The 23,971-nt window shown below is 43.7% G+C and overlaps 1 protein-coding gene across 6 annotated transcripts in view; it reads right to left on the bottom strand.

Moving 5' to 3' along the window:
• Positions 1 to 23,971, bottom strand: part of stab2 (stabilin 2) — a 215,217-nt gene that overhangs the window by 23,425 nt on the left and 167,821 nt on the right. For all 6 annotated transcript variants that reach the window (XM_063058388.1, XM_063058389.1, XM_063058392.1 and 3 more), the window contains 11 exons: positions 22,700 to 22,789; positions 19,225 to 19,371; positions 17,193 to 17,249; positions 14,373 to 14,499; positions 13,771 to 13,920; positions 12,731 to 12,835; positions 11,092 to 11,199; positions 7,929 to 8,122; positions 3,908 to 4,049; positions 2,083 to 2,216; positions 333 to 498 (listed from right to left, as the gene is read on the bottom strand). In XM_063058388.1, coding sequence (XP_062914458.1) covers positions 333 to 498; positions 2,083 to 2,216; positions 3,908 to 4,049; positions 7,929 to 8,122; positions 11,092 to 11,199; positions 12,731 to 12,835; positions 13,771 to 13,920; positions 14,373 to 14,499; positions 17,193 to 17,249; positions 19,225 to 19,371; positions 22,700 to 22,789 — 1,420 coding nt within the window. The remainder of the gene's footprint in view (positions 1 to 332; positions 499 to 2,082; positions 2,217 to 3,907; positions 4,050 to 7,928; positions 8,123 to 11,091; positions 11,200 to 12,730; positions 12,836 to 13,770; positions 13,921 to 14,372; positions 14,500 to 17,192; positions 17,250 to 19,224; positions 19,372 to 22,699; positions 22,790 to 23,971) is intronic.

Here is a 23,971-nt window from a genome sequence, read left to right as displayed (position 1 = left end):
TCAGGGTGTGAAAGGTTACCAGGAGAAGGCAGGAGAATGAGGTTGAGAGAAAAATGGATCAGCCAGGGTGAAATGGCAAAGCAGACTCGATGGGCCGAATGACCTAATTCTGCTCCTATGTCTTATGGTCTTTGGAATGTGGGAGGAAATGGGAGTGCCCGGAGTAAACTCACGCATTCACGGGGAGAATATACAAACTCCTCACAGAGAGAATATACAAATTCCTCACAGAGAGCAGCAGGAACTGAACTTTGATCACTGGTGCTCCTCACCTTTAAACTTCTCCCCCCAACAGAAAAGGTTTCCATGGTATGGAGTAAGATTGTTCTTACCCTTCATTCTGTAGCAGAAGACATCCCATTTTTCACTGGTGTTAACCCGGGGGCCATAGTCCACAATGCCCACGTGACCCTCACCGCATTTCGGATTGGAGTAACTGGTTGGATAAGATACCCTCTGTCCATTCAGCCAACCTGCTGCACACATGTGGTATCCCGCCTGAAATCAGAACCAGGAGGTCTTTCAACACAAGAGCCTGAAGATGCTGGAGTCTGGAGAAACACACAAAATGCTGGAGGAGTCCAGTCCAGATGATGGGTCTCGGCCTAAAACGCTCACTGTCCAATTGCCTCCACAATGCTGCCAAACCCACTGAGTTCTCCAGTGTTTCATCAAACGTTTTGAATGACCAACACACAAAACCGTGGAGAGATCCTGTTCAAAGGAAGGGCCTCAACTCAAAATGTTGTCTGTCCATTTCCCTCCGCGGATGCTTCCTGACTCATAGGGCTCTTCCAGTGTTTAGTGAGTAGATTATTCTACATGTTTGTTGAAACTGGTCCAGTTTAATACAAAACATGCTCAATGCAAAATTATTGCATATTGTAGCTACCAAGGCATGGATAAGGCAATTTACATTGGCTTAGGGCACAGCTAGGTATGTACAGATGAAAGGAAAACAAGAAGGAGTTGTGGAGAAGCTGGAGAGGTTCGCGGACAGCACAACCACTTTGGATGAAAATGCCATGGAATCAGACTGCCTGCCTGTGGTTCTGCATTAGAGAGACTGAGCATAAACTGGAGAGAAACAACTTCATTCTGTCTGGGCACTTGCAACACAGGGAAGGTGTTCGATAACACAGGAAAGGTCCTCCATTAACATAGGAAAGGTCCTAGATAACACAGGAAAGGTCCTAGATAACACAGAAGAGTCTCCCATTCTGCTCATCACCAGGCTCAAGGCCAGCTTCTATCCCACTGTCATCAGACTTCTCTCTTAGATGATAAGGGGAAATCTCGACCTCAAGTCTACCTCATCATGGCCTTGCGCCTTATTGTCTACCTGCACTGCACATTCTCTGGAACTGTAACATTCTGGTTTTGCTTGACCCCCGTACTACCTTGATGTACTGTTATTGTGAAATGATCTGCATAGACTACCTGTTAAAGTTTTTCACTATATCTCAGTACACAGGACAACAGCAAACCAATTACCAATGACCTCTCTCTAGCGATGAATGTGTAATTCCTCCTATAAGACCTTCAAAACCTGCAACCTCTATAGGCAAGAAGGATGTAGTGCAGGGAAACACCACAACCTGCAGGTTCCCATCCACATTGCACACCATCCTGATCTGGAAATATATCCCATTCCTTCATCATATCTTAGTCTAAATCCTGGATCTCTGTACCCAACAATACTCTGGAACCACTGTCACCAGAAAGACCACTGTAGTTCAAGAAGATGGGTTACCATCACCTTCTAGGGGGCAGTTAGGGATGGGAAATAAATGCCTTACCTCCAGCTTTCAAATCCCTTACTCTCCCCCTCCCCCTCCAGCTTTCAAATCCCTTACTCCCCTTCCTCCTCCAGCTTTCAAATCCCTTACTCACTCTTCCTTCAGTTAGTCCTGATGAAGGGTCTTGGCCTGAAACGTCGACTGCGCCTCTTCCTATAGATGCTGCTTGGCCTGCTGCATTCACCAGCAACTTTGATGTGTGTTGCCTTACCATTAATGCCTACTCCCCATGAAAGAACAAAAACCAATCTGCTTTAAGGATGCACAGAAAGAGGCAACAGACCTGTTGAGCGTAGGATAGCTGGTTGTAAGTAGCCAACACGGCTTCATGTCCACTGCATAGTTCACGTGCTTGAGTATAGTTAAGCTTGTATTGTCCCTTTGTAGATCGTAGATGGAAAACGCCCACTTTTTTGTCTAATGAAGAGAAAAAACACAGTTCAAACAGTATCCAGGACAAATTGAGCCTTTCGGTGACCTCAAAGTTTGTCATGGTAACACAAGATTGGACAACCTCAGACTAGAAGAATGTCCCCTCAGAACAGAGACGAGGAGGAATTTCTTTAGTCAGAGGGTGGTGAATCTGTGGAATTCTTTGCCACGGATGGCTGTGGAGGTCAAGTCATTGGGTACATTTAAAGCAGAGGTTGATAGGTTTTTGAGCAGTAATGGATTCAAAGGTTACGGGAAGAAACAGGAGAATGAGGTTGAGAGGGATAATAAATTGAGTAGACTCGATGGGCTGAATGGCCTAATTCTGCTCCTATGTCTTATGGTTTAAGAAAACAAATCTCAGGGTAGTATATGGTAACATACACTCAGTGGCCACTTTATTTTGCACCTTGTTTACCTAATAAAGTAGCCACTGAGCATATGTCTGTGGTCTTCTGCTGCTGTAGCCCATCCACTTTAAGATTCAGCCTGTTGTGCCCCCAGAGATGGTCTTCTGCACACCACTGTTCTAACACTGTTGACTTGATGGGTGGAATAGCATAATTCTGCTCCTACAACTGATAGTTTTATAGTCTTATCTGGTATTTTATAACAACAGAATAACAATTTGATTGTTACTTCTTATTATGCAATAAACAAAGTTACATTTTATTTATTTAGTTATTGAGATACACCCCCCCCCCCATATAATCACAGGACAGTTTACAATGACAAATTATCCTACATATTGGTACATTTTTGGACTGTGGGAGGAAACCCATGCGATCACAGGGAGAACGTACATACTCCTTACAGACAGTGACAGGAATTTTCTGATACTGTGCTTATCTTTTAACATGGACATGTAATGCTTTCACACATCACTGTTAAAGCTTGAATCTAGAGTCCTTTTGTTAATTCCTCAAAAAACTCTTCAATATATTCCATCTTTTATTCTCCTTAGAAAGTGGGTAACTTAGGATAAATATTTCACTAGAAAGGTGGCTAAGCTAACTTCCCAGTACTCTGTACTGCACTGGGGTGTGAGACTAGATATTTAAGTTTCAGTCTCTAGTGTGGAATTCTAAAGTTAATTCTTGTTGTAGGAAATTCTTCGGGCAGAGGGTAGTCTCCATTGTGGAGGGTTGTGGAGACTAAATCATTGGGGGCAGCACAATAATGTAGCGATTAGCACAATGCTTTACAGAACCAGTGGCTGGAAGATCAGGGTTCAATTCCCACCACTGACTGTAAAGAGTTTGTATGTTCTCCCTGCGACCACATGAGTTTCCTTTGGGTGTTCCAGTTTTCTTGCACGTACCAAAAACATATGGGTTAGGGTTAGTCAGTTGTGGGTGGGCTACATTTGCACCGGACACTTGCGGGCTTCCCCAGCACAGTCCTCGCCTGTGTTAGTCATTGACGTAAAATGATGCATTTCACTGTATGTTTTGATGTACATGTGACAAATAAAACTAATCTTCTATCTTTTTAAGCTTCTTTCATGAGATTGAAGGGTTGGAAAGATTGAAGGGTAATGGAGAACTTTCACAAGAGATGAGCTGAGCATTAATTATATTGAATAGTGGGGCAGGCTTGAAAGTCCAAATGGCATATCTCTAATGCTGGTTTCTCGGATCTTTAAATACAAATATTAAAATGCAGATAACACTTACCCTCAAAATGAAGGTCTGTGCATTTGGCGTTTGCGTGACATTTTCCATTGTCTTGGAGACATCGATTAACGAGAACCTCTTTGACTGTGCAGTTGGTTCCATCCCCAATGTAGTTATCTTTGCATGCACACTTGCGTCTGTTCTGTTGTAAAAGGGCATCAGGTTAACCAACAGTTAATGATGGCGTGTGTAGAGTATTCTCTGTTGATTTTGATTAGAAACTCATATTTGCAAGAAATGGCAGAGAGTTGTGGACACTGTTCAGCACTTCACGGAAACTCGTTTTCCCTCCAGGTACTTTGTCCACCCTTCTTGCAGTCTCACTGGCTTTCTTTCCACTTGCAATCTCATCGGCTTTCCACTCAACTTTGGATCAACTGGACAATAGCAATCCCTGTGTCAGGCTGCTATTTATTTATTACAGCTCAGCATTCAACATCGTCACCCCCTCAGTAATAATCAACAAAACTTGGGCTCCAATCCCACTCTGCAAATGGATCCTTATCTTCTCATCTGGAGACATTTTGGGACACTTTAGAGATTCTTAGATAGACACATGGATGAAAGCAAAATGGAGGACTCTGTGGGAAGAAGGGTAGACTGATCTTGGAGAAAGGTTAAAAGGCCAGCACCACATCATGGGCCCAAGTAATGTTCTATATTTCATGTTTCATGTTCTATGCCTCAGTAAAGCAGCCAGCATAATCAAAGACCTCATACACCCTGGGCATTCTCGCTTCTCCCCCTTCCCATCCTGCAGACAATACAAAAGCCCAAAAGCATGTACCACCAGGCTGAAGGACAGAGCTATCTCACTGTTTTTAAACTATTGAATGTTTCTATCATTCGTTAAGATGGATTCTTGACCTCACGTTCCACCTCCTTCTGGCCTTGCATCGTACTGTCTACTTGCACTATTCTGTGTCTGTATTGTAATAGTTTATTCTGCATTCTTTTATTGTTTTACCTTGTTTTACCTCAATGCACCATTGTAATGAATTGATCTGATTGGACGGTAATCAAGACAAATTTTTCACTTGGTACATGTGACAATACTAAACCAAGTTACAGGTTTAAATGCTTACCCTATGAAGCTTAACGGGAGTTGCAATTAAAGGACTTGTAACTTTGTGATTAGACTGAACAGTACAGCTATTTTGTCAAGGAGTTCAAAAAAGAGGTCTTCAAATTTTTAAGTGTTTGAAAAGAGTGGATGTAGAAATCCTTCTGGTTATTGGGATCAGCATTAGTATAGCTACAGGATAGTTTAAAATAAATAGAGTGCACAGGTTTAAGGTGCAAGGATTAAGATTTAACATAGTTATTGAGTAATGCAACATGCAAAAAGGCCCAACTTGACCGTTCTGACCATGGTGTCCACCAAGCTAGTCCCCATTGTTAGTGTTTGGCCTGTATCTTTCTAAACCCCTCCTATCCATTGGGATCCTGAGATGCAAACCTTTCCTACAAAGGGTAGTGTGTATATGGAATGAGCTGCCAGAGGAAGTGGCCGATACGGGTACAATTACATTGCTTAAAAGACATTTGGACAGGCACATGGATAGGAAAGGTTTATAGGTCAAATTCAGACAAATGGGACTAGCTGAGATGGACCCCTTGGTCAACAAGGACCAGCTGGGCCGAAGGGCCTGTTTCTGTGCTGTAGGACTCTATGACTCTAAATCCAATGGAGAATGTGAAAGGAAAGGATTGTCTCTTACCAATCGAGGAGACAGGGAACGAGAAATGAAGCCTATACAGAGAAGGATATATGGCTGAAAATATCTTGAGTAGAACCTAATAGACACATTGACCAGTTGGGTTAAGAAGCAGCCTCAGGTTATCACAAAGCACGCTACAGCAAAAATTTACTTCTTGACATGAATTACAGCTGCGTTAAGCAGTCCTGGTCTGCAAGATGCAGAGAATTGTGAACTCAACCAGACCATCGCGTAACGCTGCTCCCCTCTGTTGACTACGTCTGAATATCCTGCTGCCACGGGAAAGCAGCCAACATGATGAATGATTCCTCCCAGCCTGGTGGTCCTCTCTCCTCCCCCTATCCACCGGGTAAAGGATACAAAGCTTGGGAATACGTACCACAAGGCTCAAGGACAGCTTCTCTCTCACTACCAACAGGCCCTTGAGTGCCTCTCATACACTAAAGTTGAACTCTCGATCCCTCTGCCTACCTCCTCATGACCCTTGCACTTTATTTATCTGCCTGCATTGTACTTTCCCTGCAATTGCAACACTACCCTCAGAGGCCACTTTACTAGTTACCTCTTTTACCTGATAGAGTAGCCACTGTGTGACTGTTCATGGCCTTCTGCTGCTGTAGCCCACCTACTTCAAGGGTCGGCATTCAGAGGTGCTCTTCTGCACACCACTGTTGCAACATGTGGTTATTTGAGTTGCTGTCGCCTTCCTTGCGGCATGAAACAGTCTGGCCATTCTCCTCTGACCCCTTTCATTAACAAGGTGTTTTCACTCACAGAACTGCCGCTCACTCGATGTTTTTCACACCATTCTCTGTAAGCTCTAGAGACTTGTGAATGAAATTCCCAGAAGGTCACCAGTTTCTAAGATACTCAAACCACCCCATCTGGTACCAACAAACTTTCCACTGTCAGAGTCACTTAGATCTAATTTCTTCCCCATTCTAATGTTTGGTTTGAACAACAATTGAACCTCTTGACCATGTCTTCGTGCTTTTATGCTTTGAGTTGCTGCCACATGATTGGCTGATTAGATACTTGCATTAATGAGCAGGTGTACAGGTGTACCTAATAAAGCAGCAACTGGGTTTATGTTCTGCACTCTGTATTCTTTCACTACCTTATAGAATCATAGACCACTACAGCTTAGAAACTGGATCTTTGGCCCATCTAATCGATGCGAACCAGTTTTTCTGTCCAGTTTCATCTATCTGCACCTGGAACATAGCCCTCCATTACCCCCACCCCACCAACCATGTACTTATCCATTGAGAGTTGAGTCTCAATGGATAAGTACATTGTCAGTATTTGTCAGGGTTGACTATGGATATTGGGTCCTATCTGTCTAGATATGCAAGCCTGAGCAGTATGATATGGAGAGCAAGCTGTTGCCCATGTAGCAAATTCCTCCTCTCCACACATCTGAGGAGACCGATACAGTTTGGCACCAGAAGCATTGCAGGAGCTGCCAGTCAGCATTGAACTCAATGTAGGACTGCCTTACGGACTCCAGCCCCAGATTTTTTGCTCAGGGTTTCCTCTCGAAGCCTTCCCCATGAATGGGTATAGCTGCAAGGTAGTGGAGGTTTGAGATCAGAGTTTTCCTTCTCCTGGATGAGCTGCCAATCACGGCTGATGAGCTCCATCTGCCCGAAGCGACTGGTTTTAAAGCACCAGTAACCTGCCTTTGTCACTTCTCCTGTCAGTAGAAATGGTTCTGCCGGGCTTAGTAGCTAAGCCAAATGGGAGATTGGATCAGCTCATGATAGAATGGTGGGGCAGACTCGATGGGCCGAATGCCGGCTTCGGCTCCTTTGTGTTATGGTCTTATGTGAAGGCCAGGAGCTGGTCTTGGTTGTTAGAGACTATTTGGGGTGCACGCCATTGGGAGCACTTAATAAGTAGTGGGAGCTTGTCCCCATTACCAGCCCTGGCAATAACAACTTTAAGTAACTTCCCCTAAATGTTGATAACAAATCTGCATCCATCATATTCACCAGCAGCTCATTCCAGACTCAAGTTACTCTTAAATATTTCACCTTTCACCCTTAACCTAAGACCTCTAGTCCTATGTAATGACGTATGGAATGATCTCCCTGGATGGCACCAACAAAAAATCCTTTTCTCTTTATTTCACTATCTGTGACAATAATAAACCAATTCAATCCATGCCTGGGTCAAGGTTCACCAGAAGATTTATCGATTGGCTTTTTGTTTGCTATGTGTGACTATTTAAACATTCACGTTTATGCATATAGCAGATAAACTTGTTACTAAATTTCTCTGAGTCACTTTATGCTTACCGCGCCTGTCACTGTACAGACTGCATGTTCATGGCAGCCTCCGTTGTACCCATCCGCACACAGATCTATTGGGTCGCACACGTAGCCATCGCCAGAGTAGTCTCTTTGACATTTGCAGGTGACATTTACGCCAGTTTGGGAGCATTTGGCAAATTCCGAACAGCCTCCGTTATCCTGCCTGCACTGATTAACGACTGGATTGGGCGATAAGAAATAAAGTTAGTCAAAAGCGGCAGCAGAGCTTTGTACGCAGTGCGAACCCTAGACTCAGTAACAGTCACTTCCCCCAAGCAGTCAGACTAATCAACATGTCTGCCCATTAACCCACCCCACCACCAGCCACCATCATTACATCCACATCAGCCACTCCTCTGCACAGCCCCTCAGCACCCTTCACCACCCCCCCCATGCACTCACACCCCATACCTCTCTCCTACACTGATACAGTCACTGTTTTATTCGGTTGTCACACGTCCTGACGCTACCTAGAAGAGTTCCTCTTGCCAAGAGTCACTTTGGCACTTTATCGCCTCCTGTCTGAGACACCTTACGTACAGACACTCCTGCATCTAGCGTCACTTTATGTACATACAATCAATCTATGTATATAAGCCAATCTTGTGTGTATCCGTCCACACTCAACAGTTACTTGTACGTTGTGTTTTATAGGGTGCTCTTATATTTACATTTATTGTGTTTTTTACGCTGCATCAGATCCGGAGTAACAATCATTTTGTTCTCCTTTACACTCATGCACTGAAGAATGACAATAAACAATCTTTAATCTTGAATTGAATCTTAATTAGGGAAATGGGAGTGTGCAGGAGTAAGGCACTGAGAGAAAAAGTGAGCCATAATATTACTGAATGGCTCGAGGGGACCCTTCCTGCCCCCTTCTTCTACGCTTCTACAGCCTAAAGTAGTACTGCAGTAAAATATTCTCAAGGTATTTATTTATTTAGAAATACAGTGCAGAACAGGCCCCCCACCGTCCACCAGCCCACTGATTTAACACTAGCCTAGTCACAGGACAATTTGCAATAACTAATTAACCTACTAAACCGTCTTAGAATGACTTTTGGGTTTAGCACACATTTATATTTAGCAAATGACTTCTCAGCCACCAGTCTTCAAATCTGAATGTAAATTGTGGATTTAATTTAAATGACCAATAGATTCCTAAAAGCCATGAATCACAGACCAGACAATGCTGACTAAAATTCATTTAGACGTCCGTGGTGTGGGTACGTATCAGGAGGTGTGTGGTTTCAAAGAAGCATTGTAAGTATAGAATTGTCCTTTGATGTTTAGCACATAAAATATCAAGCCCCACTTTGGGCCAGTGAGATCTTCAACTGAAAGGGCATCAATGTGCTGCCTGCTATATCTTGTTTTGTTGAATAAAGAAGCTGCTTCATATCTACCAGCAATTTTCTCTGGTGACTTCATTCACAGAGTGCCTTTAGAATGAGGGAAGAAACCCACTCGGTCATGGGGAGAACGTGCAAGCTCCTTACAGATGGTGCCAGAATTGAGCTCCGAATTCGGACGCCCCCTGCTGCAATAGTGCCGTGCAAACTGCTATGCTACCCTAATACAGTGATAATGGACCATAGAAATTTCGTGGCATGGCAAGGTCAAGTTTAATTGTCATTCAACCATGCACCGGAATAGAGCCAAGTGAAACAGTGCTCCTCCTGGGCCAAGGTACACAGTACCAAGAGTCACACATAGCACACAGCACATGTAACTATGATAGCAGGAAACATATGGTTACAAAATATATTAACACATTAAAAATATAGCCCAAGTCCCTGTGTGTCGTGGCCTGTAGATTGATGGTGTCCTGAAGGATAGATTTAGAATCATAGAACTTTACAGTACAGGAGCAGAGGTTCTGCCCTCAATGGATGAACAAGCGCCAGAAAGTTCCTCCTAGTCTGTTAAAGAGTTGCTAGCCTTGGAGAGGGATTACTGGGAAAACAAATATATTGGTATATTTTCCACCTGAGTTTGAAAAGGGATTAAAAAGAGATGGGCAAAGAGCAACTTGCCCACTTGTGTGTCTTGTACCGAGGAGGGTTCTAAAAAAAAAATCAGGCTTAATAGAATTCTGCATTTATTCTGCTCAGTCATATCTGCCTTCTGCTTGCTCGTATACTTTAGCAAGCGTAACACTAAAAATTAATAATAGAAAAATAAGGTTTCTAAACTTGAATTTTTAAAATCTTTTCTCCTATAAATATATTTAAAACCAAAGTGATCGCAGGTGCTATACTAACTATTGGACTTCCATGCTGTACTTAGCTTAGTAGTACAACAGGTCACTCGTTGCTGGTAGCTTTGGTTTCAGCTCACTGTGAGTGGGGGGAGGGGAAATACTACACTCAGTGGCCACTTTATTATGTACACCTGCTTGTTAACGCAAATATCTAATCAGCCGATCACACACAGCAGCAGCGTAATGCATAAAAGCATGAAGACTTGGTCAAGAGGTTCAGCTGTTGTTTAGATCAAACATCAGAATGGTGAAGGAATGTAAACTAAGTGATCTTGACTGTGTTGCTGCCACATGGGGTAGTTTGAGTATCTTAGAAACTGCCGATCTCCTGGGGTTTTCAGAGACAACAGCCTCTAGAATTTACAAAGAATGGTGCAAAAAACCCCCCCAAAAGATCCAATGAACGGCAGTTCTGTGGGTGAATATGTCTTGTTAATGACAGAGATCAGAGGAGAATGGCCAAATTGGCTCAGGCTGACAGGAAGGTGACAGTAACTCATATAAACACGCATTACAACAGTGGTGTGCAGAAGAGCATCTCTGAATGTACAGCACGTGGAACCTTGAAGTGGATGGGCTACAGCAGCAGAAGACAATGTGCGTGTGGACAGGAGGCACCTGTAAAGTGGCACCTGACAGTAGTGTTGAACATTATGTATGAAGGTCTTCGGTGCAGGCATAAATGAGTTACACAGGTGAAGGTTTTAAGGAGTGTGGGATGTTTGGAGTTAGGTCACAGATCAGCCATTGGACGGAAGATCAGGGTGAAGGGATTGATTTCTCACTCCTTCCCACATTAATTCTCATCAGGAAACTTCTCTGTCTCCCCACTTTGCACAAGCACATCACCGCAGACGGCCCTCGATGGAGAAGGTGAACTACCTGTGCAGGTGCGTCCGTCACCTTCATAGTAGAGTTTGCATTCGCAGGTATTGTTTTCCTTGCAGACCGCATCAGCAGAACAAGGAGGGGAACACTGCGGTTTCACATCTGTAGGTAAGAGGCATGACCATTACTATACCAAGTCCAAAGTACATACAGTGTATGTTACCATATACAACCCTAAGTTTCAGTCAATAGATTAATAACCATAACAGCATCAATGAAAGACTGCACCAATTTGGGTGTTCACAACAGTGTGCAAAAATTAACAAAGGATGCAAATACAATGAGAAACAAATACAGTAATAACAATAAATAAATATTGAGAATATAGAATGAAGAGTCCTTGAAGGTGATTCCATAGGTTGTGGGAACACTTCAGTGATGGGGCAAGGGAAGTTATCTCCTTCGGTTCAAGAGCTGGATGGTTGAGGGGTAATAACTGTTCCTGAACCTGGTGGTGTGAGGTCCGAGGCTCCTATACCTCATTCCTGATGGTAGCAGTGAGAAGACAGCATGTCCTGGCCGGTGGGGTTGGGGGTGGTCCCTAACGATGGGTGCTGTATTCCTGCGACAGTGTTTCATGTAGATGTGCTCAGTGGTGGGGATGGATTTACTATTGATGGACTGGGCCATATCCACTACTTTTTGTAGTGCCTTGTGGTGTAACTGTGCTGACGAAGATCATGGAGACGTTGTTACCAATCTACACTGACCAGGGTCTGCAAGAAAGGAGATCAAGGATCCAATTGCACAAGGAGGTATTGAGGCCAAGGTCTTGAAGCTTATTTATTAGCTCAGAGGGATTGATGGTATTGAATACTGAGCTTAGTTGGTAAAAAGCATCCTGATGTATGCAATATCAGAGGCTGTAATACAATAGCATGTGCTTCTTGGAAATGGACACCAAGAAAACACCTTGGAAATTCAGAGATCCATGTATTTCTTTCTGCTGGTTTATTGAAAGAAACCCAATGGATTCAGACTGTTCTGGCCAGTGATTCTAAAGGGAATCACTGAATGTTCCAAATTTAGGAAGACTTGACTCTAAGTTTGGGAATTACTGAGTGACAGATGTTGTCATGTCTGTCATTCTGTTCCATTAATGCTGGGAATCTCCAACATCTACATTGAGGAAACCCCCCATGCCGATCCAAAACCAGCCAGGTTTGGAATAGGACAAACTGTATATTTCAATGGGGATTGTTTACTTGGAGAAAAGGAATAATTTAAAAAAACTATTTTCTTTTGCCCAATGTCTGTTTTGATTTGTAAAATGCTTCAGTTTTGATTCATTTTACTGTGTATTTGCTACAGAGGGCTGTGGAGACCATTGGTTGTACTTAAGGCAGAGACTGATTGCTTCTTGATTGGTGAGGGGTTAAGGGTTACAGAGAGAAGGTGGGAGAATGGAGTTGAAAAAAAATCAGCCATGATAGAATGGTGGAGCAGACTGGATGGGCGAAATTGATTAATTTTGCTTCTCTGTCTTAGTTTGTATAAATTTTTGAATAATTAAATAATCTTGATATCACCTTTAATAATGTATTAAAGTCTCTGAAAGCAGATGAGTTTAAAAGCTACCAACAAAATGTGACAGGCTTCGACCTGTGCTGCCTTTCATTTGCTGTTTACGTACTGAGTTGTGTTTCACAGCGGACGCCTGTCCAACCTTCATCGCAGAAGCAAGTTCCTTGGCCCTCAATACCCTCCTCACATTTTCCATTTTCAGTGCACTCACAGTCTGGAAGAAAAGCAAATTCACAGTCCATTGAGTTCTGATTTGTACACGTGATAAAACGTGAGGGTTTGGTTCACAGAACATAGAACAGTGCTGCACAGTATAGACCTTTCAGCCCATGATGTTGTGCCAAAGATCAACCTGCTCTAAGATCAATCTCATCCTTCCCTCCCCCATAGCCCTCCATTTTTCTTTCATATACAGTACTGTGCAAAAGTCTTAGGCACATACAGTATATATAGCTCGGGTGCCTAAGACTTTTGCACAGTACTCTGTATTGGTTAGAATAGGAATGGGGTTAGGAAACAGAAATAAGAGTACCTAGCTTTGTATTAGCTTAGTTAAGTGTTATTTTGTAACTTGAAAGAGATAATACATACTGTGAAAAATCTTAGGCACCCTAGATATATATATTTGCCTAAGACTTTTGCACTGTACTCTGTGTGCCTGTCAAAGAGTCTCTTAAATGTCTGTTATAAATCTGTTTCTACCACCATCCCTGGCAGGGTGTTCCACTCACCCACCGTTCTCAGTGTTAAAAAACGTACCTCTGACTTCCACCTACACCCTCCCCCAATCACCATAAAACTATGCCCCTTTGAATGAGCCATCTCTGCCTTCAGAATGGCTGTGCATCCGATCTACTCCTCTTACCCTATCAAGTCACTGCTCATCCTCCTTCGTTCCTTTCATATTGGCCATTTTTGGCTTGGGAAAAGCATTTGGCTGTCTGTTCGATCTATGCCTTTTATTATCTTGTACACCTCCTTCACTCCAAAGAGAAAAGCCCTAGCTCGTTCAATCTCTCCGTAAACCATGCTCTCTAATCTGGTTAGCATTCCGGTAAATCTCCTCTGCACACTCTCCAAAGCTTCCACATCCTTCCTTTACAGGAACAAAAATGACAGAAAGCCGGTTTCTGTTCAGCATCAGCTTACCGGTACACTCTGGTCCCCATCGCCCAGGCAAGCAGAGCTCACAAGCAGACCCCTTAAATCCAGGCTTGCACGTGCAGTTTCCTGAACCTGTGAGCTGGTCGTCACACACCCCGTGGGAATTGCATGGATTCTCAGCACCGCCTGGGCAAGCTACAACAGAAGGGAAGCAGTTGCTTACAGGTCTTGTACTGAAAAGTAGACGAGCAATGAGGGCAGTAGCGATTGAGGTTTACAAGATTGTGATGGGTTTTATAGGGTTAAGGACCAACAATCAAGGATCAACTTTATTCACCTTATACGTTTACATACATTAGGAATTTGCTGTGGTGTGTTGGTGCGATATGCAACAAAAAAAACAACATTCAGCAATTAATTTGATGCAAAAATTGTATTTAACTGTATGCTTCGATGTCCATGTGCCAGAAAAAGCTGATCTTCTCTGGAAGGGCGGAAACGGAAAACCAAAGCTACAGGAGTACAAACACATCTGAGGCCAGAGATGGGGAGCGAATTAGAAGTGAAGGATTTGGGATTAATCTCACGCACATCCTCTCAGTCATAACCCAAGCAGCACGTTGGTTGGGCAGAAGGCAACCTCTCACCTTTACAATTTTTTCCAAAGTAGTTGCTGCAGCATTTAGGTTTCTGGATTACGAGGGTGCACGGTTGCTGGCAGCCTTCGAGGTCCTCATGGAAAGTGTTGCGGTACGTGCATTTCACCTTCTCCCCCTGAGTGTCACAGAACACGGACAATGAGGAACAGTTCACACTAACTCACTCTTTTAATATACATTATTTCTGTTTTTGCACAATTTTAATCTATTCAATGTACATACACTGTTATTGATTTACTTGTTCATGTATTTTTTCTTCTTCTATATTATGTATTGCATTGAACTGCTGCTGCTAAGTTAACAAATTTCATGACACCTGCCAATGTTAATAAACCTGATTCTGATTCTGACTTGCTCTCCCCCAAGGACCAAGGCTGACCTGGGGCTAATTAGTTAACATTAAACTGTCTGCTGGAGGGACTCAGTGTGTCGAGCAGCGTTTGTGGGAGGGAAAGAATTGTTGATATTTCATGGGTTCCAATTGATCAAGGGTCAATTGAAACCGTTGAAACATCAACGATTCCGATAGTCAGCAATGTTGGCTAAGGAACATGAGGACATACTGGAGTTCCCCATTCATCCAGATGGTGAATGTCTATTTACATTCAGCTGAGAGAGCTGGCTAAGTCTTTGCATAACAACCCCCACCTTTACCAACAAAAGTTGAAAATTCTGACTGAGAAGTACTCTCCCAATACTGAAGTATCAAATAATCAAGGATCAACTTTATTCACCATATACATTTAAATGTACTATATTAGGAATTTGCTGTGGTGTGTTGGTGTGACATGCAACAAAAACAACATCTAACAATCATAAAGAATAAAAATTATATGTAGTTCGAGGTTAGTATAGATATGGAATAAGTTGTTGTTCTTTAATCTATGTTGATGCCTTAGACTGCACAGACATAAGGAACATGACTCTTAGCTTCTGACTCTCAGAAGAGTAAGGTCCCACAACAAAAATGCAGGCCTTTGAATCGGGAATGTGGCTTGCTGTTCTAACATGATTAGTTGACTGACCACTGCACAATGTCACCTTACAGGCACTGATCAGACCTCATTTGGAGTATTGCGAGCAGTTTTGGCCTTTCAAATAAAGTATGCACTTGCTTTGGAGGGGGTCCAGAGGATGTTTACGAGAGTGATCCCAAGAATGAAAGGGTTAATGTATGAGGAGCATTTGATGGCTCTGGTCCTGTACTCGCTGGAGTTTAGAAGAATGAGGGGGATCTCACTGAAACCTATAAAATATTAAAAGGTCTAGATAGAGTGGATGGGGAGAGGATGTTTCCTATACAGGGATGCTAGGACCAAAGGACACAGCCTCAGAAAAGAAAAATGTCCCTTTAGAATTGAATTGAATTGACTTTATTTCTTACATCCTTCATATACATGAGGAGTACAAATCTTTACATTATGTCTCCATCTAAATGTGCAATGTGCAATCATTTTAATTTATAATAATTCATAATAAATAGAACAGACAATGTAATATAAAGTACACACAAATCAGCATGAGTTAATCAGTCAGATGGCCTGCTGAAAGAAGCTGTCCAGGAGCCTGTTGGTCCTGGCTTTTATGCTGCAGTACCATTTCCCGGATGGTAGCAGCTGGAATAGATTTTGGTTGGGGTGTCTTGGGACCCCAATGATCCTTCGGATCCTTTTTACACACCTGTCTTGTAAATATCCAGAATCATGGGACGTTCACAACTACAGATGCGCTGGGCTGTCCGCACCACTCTCTGCAGAGTCCTGCGATTAAGGGAGGCACAGTTCCCATACCAGGCAGTGATACAGCCAGTCAGGGTAGCTCTCAATTGTGCCCCTGTAGAGAGTTTGTAGGATTTGGGGCCCATACCAAACTTCCTCAACCGTCTGAGGTGAAAGAGCTGCTGTTGTGCCTTTTTCACCACACAGCTGGTGTGTACAGACCACGTGAGGTCCTCAGTGATGTTTGTGTCAAGGAACTTAAAGCTGTTCACCCTCTCAACTCCAGATCCATTGATGTCAATAGGGGTTAGCCTGTCTCCATTCCTCCTGTAATCCACAACCAGCTCCTTTGCTTTTGCAACATTGAGGGAGAGGTTGTTTTCTTGGCAGCACCGTGTCAGAGAGATGACTTCTTCCCTGCAGGTCACCTCGTTATTGTTTGAGATTAGGCCAATCAATGTAGTGTCGTTGGCAAATTTAATTAGAAGATTAGAGCTGTGGGTGGCGACATAGTCATGGGTATACAGGGAGTAAAGGAGGGGACTCAGTACACAGCCCTGAAGGGCTCCTGTTTTGAGGGTCAGAGGGACAGAGGTGAGGGAGCCCACTCTTACCACCTGCCGGTGATCTGACAGGAAGTCCAGGATCCAGCTGCACAAGGCAGGGTCAAGCCCGAGGTCTCTGAGCTTCTTGTCGAGCCTGGATGGAATTATGGTGTTGAATGCTGAACAGTAGTCCAAGAACAGCATATTCACATAGGCATCCTTCTTCTCCAGATGCGTAAGGACGGTATGTAGAGCAGTAGCTAGTGCATTGTCTGTCGATCGGTTGTGTACAGGGATGAAAAGGAATTTCTTCAGCGGAGGGTATTGAATCTGTGGAATTCGTTGCCACAGACGGCTGTGGAGGCCAAGTCATTGGGTATACTTAGAGTGAGTATTGATTAATAAGGGTGTCAAAGGTAACGGGGAGAAGGTAGGAGATTAGAGTTGAGAGGGATAATAAATCAGCCGAAGCGGAATGGTGGAGAATACTAGATTGGCTGACTGGCCTAAATCTGCTCCAATGTCTCGTGGCCTTGTGGTCTTACCTTGGGTTTGCTTGATGAAGGGCAGGGAGGTGTGATTCTGCAGCTGCCACATCTTCCCTGTGAAGACAGAAACCAATGTTCAACACTGTACTCGACAGAACACCTCACAACGTCTTTCAGGAGTTACTACAACAGGGCACAAGAGTCGAGCTACTCGGATACCAAATCACCATTAAGTGGCACCGGTAGTGCTTAAGTGACGACTCCTTGACAAAGGATAGTGTGACGCCGATTCCTGAGAGGAAGGGTATGGAGGTTTTGGAGAGGGGACGGAGGATGCTTATTCATTTTCTGCCTGGATTAGAGGGCATGAGCTGTAAGGAGAAGTTGGACAAACTGACATTGTTTTCTGTGGAGTAGCAGAGGCCGAGGGGAGACTTGCAGAAGATTATCAGAGGTATAGATAGAGTTGGTATCATGTTCCTAGGGTTAAAATATCTAATACTAGAAGACATACATTTGAGGTAAGGAGTTAAGTTCAAAGGAGATGTGCGGGGCAAGATTTTTGCACAGAAAATAGTGGGTGACTGGAATGCACTGCCAGATATGCTAGCAGGGACAAACATTATTGAGGTGTTTTAGAGGCATTCGATAGGCCCTTCGGATAGGAGGTTAGAGGCCTATGTCTGACAGTCAGCGAGGTGGGGCCAGGGGCTAGTGGTTGGTGGCCTGATGTCTCTGAGTCCAGGGTCAAGGACTGGAGGCCCAGAGGTGGCCTGTCTTGGGGTTGGAGGCCTCTGTATGTGTGTGAGTGGATGGGTGGGTGGGAGGCAAAGGGGCCTGGGCATGTGTGTGGGCATGAACATGGGCATGGGCATGTGCATGGGCATGGGCATGCTATATTGGTGCTGGAAGCATGGCGACACTTGTGGGTTACTTCACACAATCCTCACTGATTTGATTTGATGCAAAACAGCACTTTTCACTGTAGGTTTTGCTGTACAAGTGACAAATAAAGTTAACCTTTACATTAACAACATTTAAAAGACACTTGGAGAGGAAAGTTTTAAAGGGAGATGGGCCAAAAGGTAGGCACATGGCAAATCGGCCTGGACAAGATGGGATGAAGTATCTACTTCCACCCTGTATGACTCTCTGACTTAAGTAGAGAGTATTCCATTACACCTGGGTCTTGTGCCTTGGTGGAAATGATTTGGGAAGTCAGAAGAAGAGCCACTTGTTGCAGATACCCTAACTCTGATCTGCTTATCAGCTACAGTATTTAAACTCAGTGGCCACATTATTAGATATACCTGTACAACTAACATGTTATTGCAAATATCTGATCAGCTAATCATGTGCAGACATAAAAGCATGCAGACACGGTCAAGAGGTTCAATTATTGTTCAGGCCAAACATCAGAATGGGGAAAAAATGTGATCTAAGTGACTTTGACCGTGGAATGATTATTGTTGAGAAGTGCAGTGTCTCAGAAACTGCTGATCTCCAGAAATTTTCATGCACAACAGTCTTTAGAGTTTACGGAGAGTGGTGTGAAAAACAAAAGCACATCCGGAGAATGACAGTTCTGTGGGTGAAAAAAGCCTCGTTAATGAGAGAGGTCAGAGGAGAATGGCCAGACTGGTTCAGGCTGACAGGAAGGCGACAGTAACTCAAATAACCATGTATTACAACAGTGGTGTGCAGCGGAGCATCTCTGAATGTACAACACTTTGAATCTTGAAGCAGATGGGCTAGAGCAAGAGAAGACAGTGAGCATTCACTCAGTGGCCACTTTATTAGGTACAGGAGGTAACTGATAAAGTGGCCACTGATTGTATGTTTCTGGTCTCTGATAACCCCTTGGTAACTAAGGATAACTTGGTAAAAGTGATGCCAATGAGTGCCAAAGGATTTGGTGATGGACACTGAAATATACTTTACCGCTAATTTGTTAGCAAAAGTCTGACAGTGATTCAGTTCTTGATATATACAGCACTGTTGTTACACAAGAATTCACTGAATATGTAATTGTTCTTTTAAAAAGAAGACGTTTCAAAAAATAAGTTGTCAGCCTCAAACTGATGCAGACCATAATATCATGAAAGATAAAGTCATCACATCGACCGCCGATGCTGGCAGGAGTCAGTAAACAGTTGATGCCGTAAGCGATGCCATCATTGAACTCCAAGTGCCTCTGTACAATCTTGCACCGTCTCCTGTTCAGATACAAATCACCCTATGGAGGCAGCAGACAAAGCATAGGACATTATACATTCTGTGCAGTCAATACTATATGGATTACACAAGCATACAGTTTTATTTGGGTCTCGACTTGAAATAGCGACAGTGCATTTCCCTCCGCAGATGCTGCCTGACCCACTGAGTTCCTCCACCAGATTGTTGCTCCAGATTTCATCATCTACAGTCTCTTGTGTTTCCATATTTATGTTGGGTCTGGACTTGAGTTTAACATTCTTAGGTGTTAACCATTTAATCATATTCTTTTGATCAAAGAGGCTTTGTTAGTGGCTTATAACATTTACTGAGTAAACCTGTTTGGTAATGCAAATATCTAATCAGCCAATCATTTGACAGCAACTTAAAACAGCAGAGCATGCAGACATGGTCAAGAGGTCAAATTGTTGTTCAGGCCAATCATCAGAATGGGAAAAAATGTGATCCAAGTGACTTTGAGCATGGAATAGTTGTTGGTGTCAGAAGGGGCGATTTGAGATCTCCTGGGGATTTCATGCACAACAGTCTCTAAAGTTTATAGAGAATGGTGCAAAGAATAAAAATAAATCCAGTGAGTGGCAGCTCTGAGGATGAAAGTACCTTGTTAATGAGAGAGGTCAGAGGAGAATAGCCAGACTAGTTCCTGCTGACAGGAAGGTGACAGTAACTCAAATAATCACGTGTTACAACAGTGGTGTGCAGAGGAGCATCTCTGAACACACAATATGTCGAACCTTGAAGTGGATGGGCTACAGCAGCAGAAGACCATGAACACACACTCAGTGGCTATTTTATTTGCTACAGGAGGGACCTAATAAAGTGGCCACTGAGTGTATATTACAGCACCCTTCTGCCATGTACACGATTTTTCATTTATTCCCCCATCTTCCACAAACTTTCTCTTTTGCTTTCTTAGTTCCTCCATTTGTGTATTTGCTCAAATCTTGCCGATGTATTCCAAATCTGATGAAAGTGCACAGATTGGAAATGTTAACTCATTGCTTTCTTGCCACATTACTTCACTCCTGTAACATGGTGATTGGAACTTAGCACAGTATCTGCCGCCACGATGAGGCCACCCTTGGGTTGAAGAAGTAGCACCTCATATTCCATCTTTGTAGCCTCCAGCCTGATGGAATGAACATTGATTTCTCTGACTTCTGGTAATTTCTCTCCCTACTCTCTCTTTTCCATTCCCCATTCTGGCTCCCCTCTTAACCTCTTCCTTTCACCTCACTGACCCATCACCTCCCTCTGTTGCCCCTCTTCCTTCCCTTTCTCCCATGGTCCACTCTCCTCTCTGATCAATTTCCTTGTTCCTCAGCTCCTTACCTATCCCACCCCAGCTTCTCACTTCATCCCCACTTCCCCTCCTCACTTGGCTTCACTTATCGCTGGCCAGCTTTCTCTCCTTCCCCCGTACCCCCCCCCACAACCTTCTTATTCTGCCTTCTTCCCCCTTCCTTTCCAGTCCTGATGGAGGATCTCAGCACAAGATGTTGACTACTTGTTCCGCTCCATGGGTGCTGCCTGACCTGCTAAGTTCCTCCAGTATTTTGTGTGTGCTGCTCTGGATTTCCAGATTCTGCAGAATCTTTTGAGTTTACAATTCTCACCAGTGTTCTCTGACGGTAACCCCAGGTGTGACTGAAAGGCAATACAGGATGTACGCATGTAACTGGGACCATCAAGTAAATGCCATTATAAAGAAGGCATGGCAGCACCTCTACTCTCTTACATAAACATTTGTGCAGATTTGGCATGTCATCTAAAACTTTTGACAAACTATTATAGATACACAGAGCAGAGTATCCTGACTGGTTGCATCACGGCCTGGTGTGGAAACACCAATGCCCAGGAAAGGAAAAGCCTACAGCCGTGGTGCATACAGTCCAGTCTATCAAAGGAAAAGCCCTCCTCACCACTGAGCACTGCCACAGGAAAGCGGCATCCATCATCAAGGACCCCCACCACCCAGGCCATGCTCTCTTCTCACTGCTGCCATCAGGAAGAAAGTATGGGAGTCTCCGGTCCCACCAGGTTCAGGAACAGTTATTACCCTCAACAATCAGGCTCCTGTATCAGAGGGGATAACATCACTCACCACAACACTGAGCTGATTCTACAACCTCTGGACTCACTTTCAAGGACTCTACAACTCATGCTCTCAGTGCTATATATTTATTGGTTGCTATTGTTTGTCTTGTTTTACATAGTTTGTCTTCTTTTGCACATCAGTTGTTGCAGTCTTTGTGTGTAGTTTTCATTTATTGATTGTATTTATTAGTTCTATTGTGAATGGCTGTTAAGAAAATGAATCTCGGGTAGTACTTGCTGACATATATGAACTTTGATAATACATTTAGTTTCAACTTTGAACTCATGTAATCAGATGGTTTCATTATTAGTAGATATCCCATGAGATTGCTGACAATGTTATAAAATGTAGTGCTGACAATGAAGGGAAACAGCAAGAATGCACGATCTGAAACACTAACTCAGGTTGTCTGCTCACGGGACCAAAGGAAATTTCCCCTCTGTGTTTCAGCGTTTACCCTCCTTGGGATTTTGCCTTTCATACTAGGTATGTGAATTGTGTGCAAGTCATGGGAAGTGTTTCAGCACCTAATATAACATTCGAGCAACAGTGAGAGAGGGCTTCAATTGTATTGCCTTGGGAAATAAGTACGACATGGAATTCTTGGGTTTTCTCATGGCTTTTAATATATAGCTTATCAATCTCCTCTGGTGAAGAGTCTGGGGTGGAGAGCCTGCATTCTCTGTTAAAGTGTGGTTATCAGGTGATCTGACCAGTGCACACGGTTGTAATTGATTTGCCATTTTATATTTTATTGAACAGGCCTTCCTGACCCAATGAGCCCATGTCGCCCATGTGACCAATTAACCCGCTAGCCCCTACGTCTTTGGAATGTGGGAGAAAACCAGAGCACTTGGAGGAAACCCACACAGTCATGGCGAGAAGATAAAATGCTTTACAGAGAGTGGGTTCAATGGATGGAGAAAAGCTTCCATCAGATTCAGAGTGGAGAGCCAACGACTTTGAGGTGAATAGAGGAAAGTACAGTGGGGGGATGTCAGAGGTTGGTGTTTTACACAGAGAGTGGTGGGAGTGTGGAACGCAGTACCAGGGAGTGGTGGTAAAAGCAGATACATTAGGGTCATTTAAGACAGTCTTAGATAGACACATAGATGAAAGAAGAATGGAGGGCTATTTGGGAGGGAATAGTCAGATCAGTCTTGGAGTAGGTTAAAGGGTCAGCACAACACTGAGGGCCGAAGGGCCTGTACTGTGCTATGGTCAAACTCACCTTGTTCCTTCGCCGCCCGCAGGTCACTTGGATGTCGGACCCTTGCAGTGTCTTCAGTGGGGTACTCTGAGGCAGATAGGCTGCCAAAATCTGCAAACACAAGTGTGACAATGAACACTTTCCCCTTCGACACTGGCACACCACAGCTGCACTGGGTAGCATTGACTAAATGTGCTGAAGATACTCAGCCAAGGTCTCCAAAACCTGTTTTCTCTAACAGTCAAAAGGACATGAACAGCACCACCACCTACAGATTCCATGCAAGTCCCCTGTCACCCCATATCAGGGTTCCTTCACGGTTAAAATTCTGGAACTTTCTGACCACTGATGCACTGTGGAAGCACCTTCACCACCGGGACAAAGGAGGCAGCTCACCACCACTCCCTCAAAGGCACAGAGGAACTGACATCACTGGCTTTGCCAACAATGCCGCATCCTGTTAATGAATAGTGTGAAAAAAAAACTAATCAAAGGCAATGAAAGTTGGCCTCCTCATGAAGAGAGAATGAAAATTGACCTCCAAACAGAATAAGCAAAAGCGATTCTGCAGATGCTGGAAATCCAGAGGGTTACGCACAAAGTTCCGGAGGAACAGCATCTGTGAAGAGGAATAAAGAGTGAATGCCCAGGCCGAGACCCTTCATAAGGAATCATCTCCTGAATAAGATTTGGCTGTTTATTCCTCCCATCGATGCTGCCTGGCCTGCATAGTTCCTCTAGCATTTTGTGTGTGTTTCTCCGACAAACTTATGAAAGCTATCCAATGTAACTTGAATTCAACTTGTGCACATAGCTGCTCAGGGAATGCTGGCTATTCACAGAAACAAGAGCATTTATGATGTTGGAGGTGCTACATAAATTCATGCTGTTATTATCAAATTCTGTTTAACTCCTCTGAACTATTTATTTGGATTGTGTCTGAATCCCAATCACCCACGTCTCCCCATCTCTTCAAAGAAAATCTATAGACCTCAATACTGAAAGATCCTAATGAGCCAACCCCCTCCTCAGTGGTTTCATTCCTGACTAACCCTAAGGTCACACTTCCTCATCCTGGCACTATCCTTTATGTCCACCCCCACAAATGCTTTAACTCCGCCATGGACGGACCCAAGCCCGGCTGTGAAAGGGGGAGGGTTGGGCCCGGGGTTACCATCCCGTAAAAACCCAGAGCTATGGAAATGCCAACAGAAACTCCAAAAACCTCATTCCTGGGAGAGGAAGGATCTTCGATGGGCTGCTCCTTGAAAGACTGAAACTCTGGCTCGAGAC

This window comes from Mobula hypostoma, chromosome 9, assembly GCF_963921235.1.
Source record: "Mobula hypostoma chromosome 9, sMobHyp1.1, whole genome shotgun sequence".
NCBI classification, from domain to species: Eukaryota; Metazoa; Chordata; class Chondrichthyes; order Myliobatiformes; family Myliobatidae; genus Mobula; species Mobula hypostoma.
The sequence above is the reverse complement of the archived record's forward strand: the minus strand, read 5'-3'. Positions and strand labels throughout refer to the sequence as shown.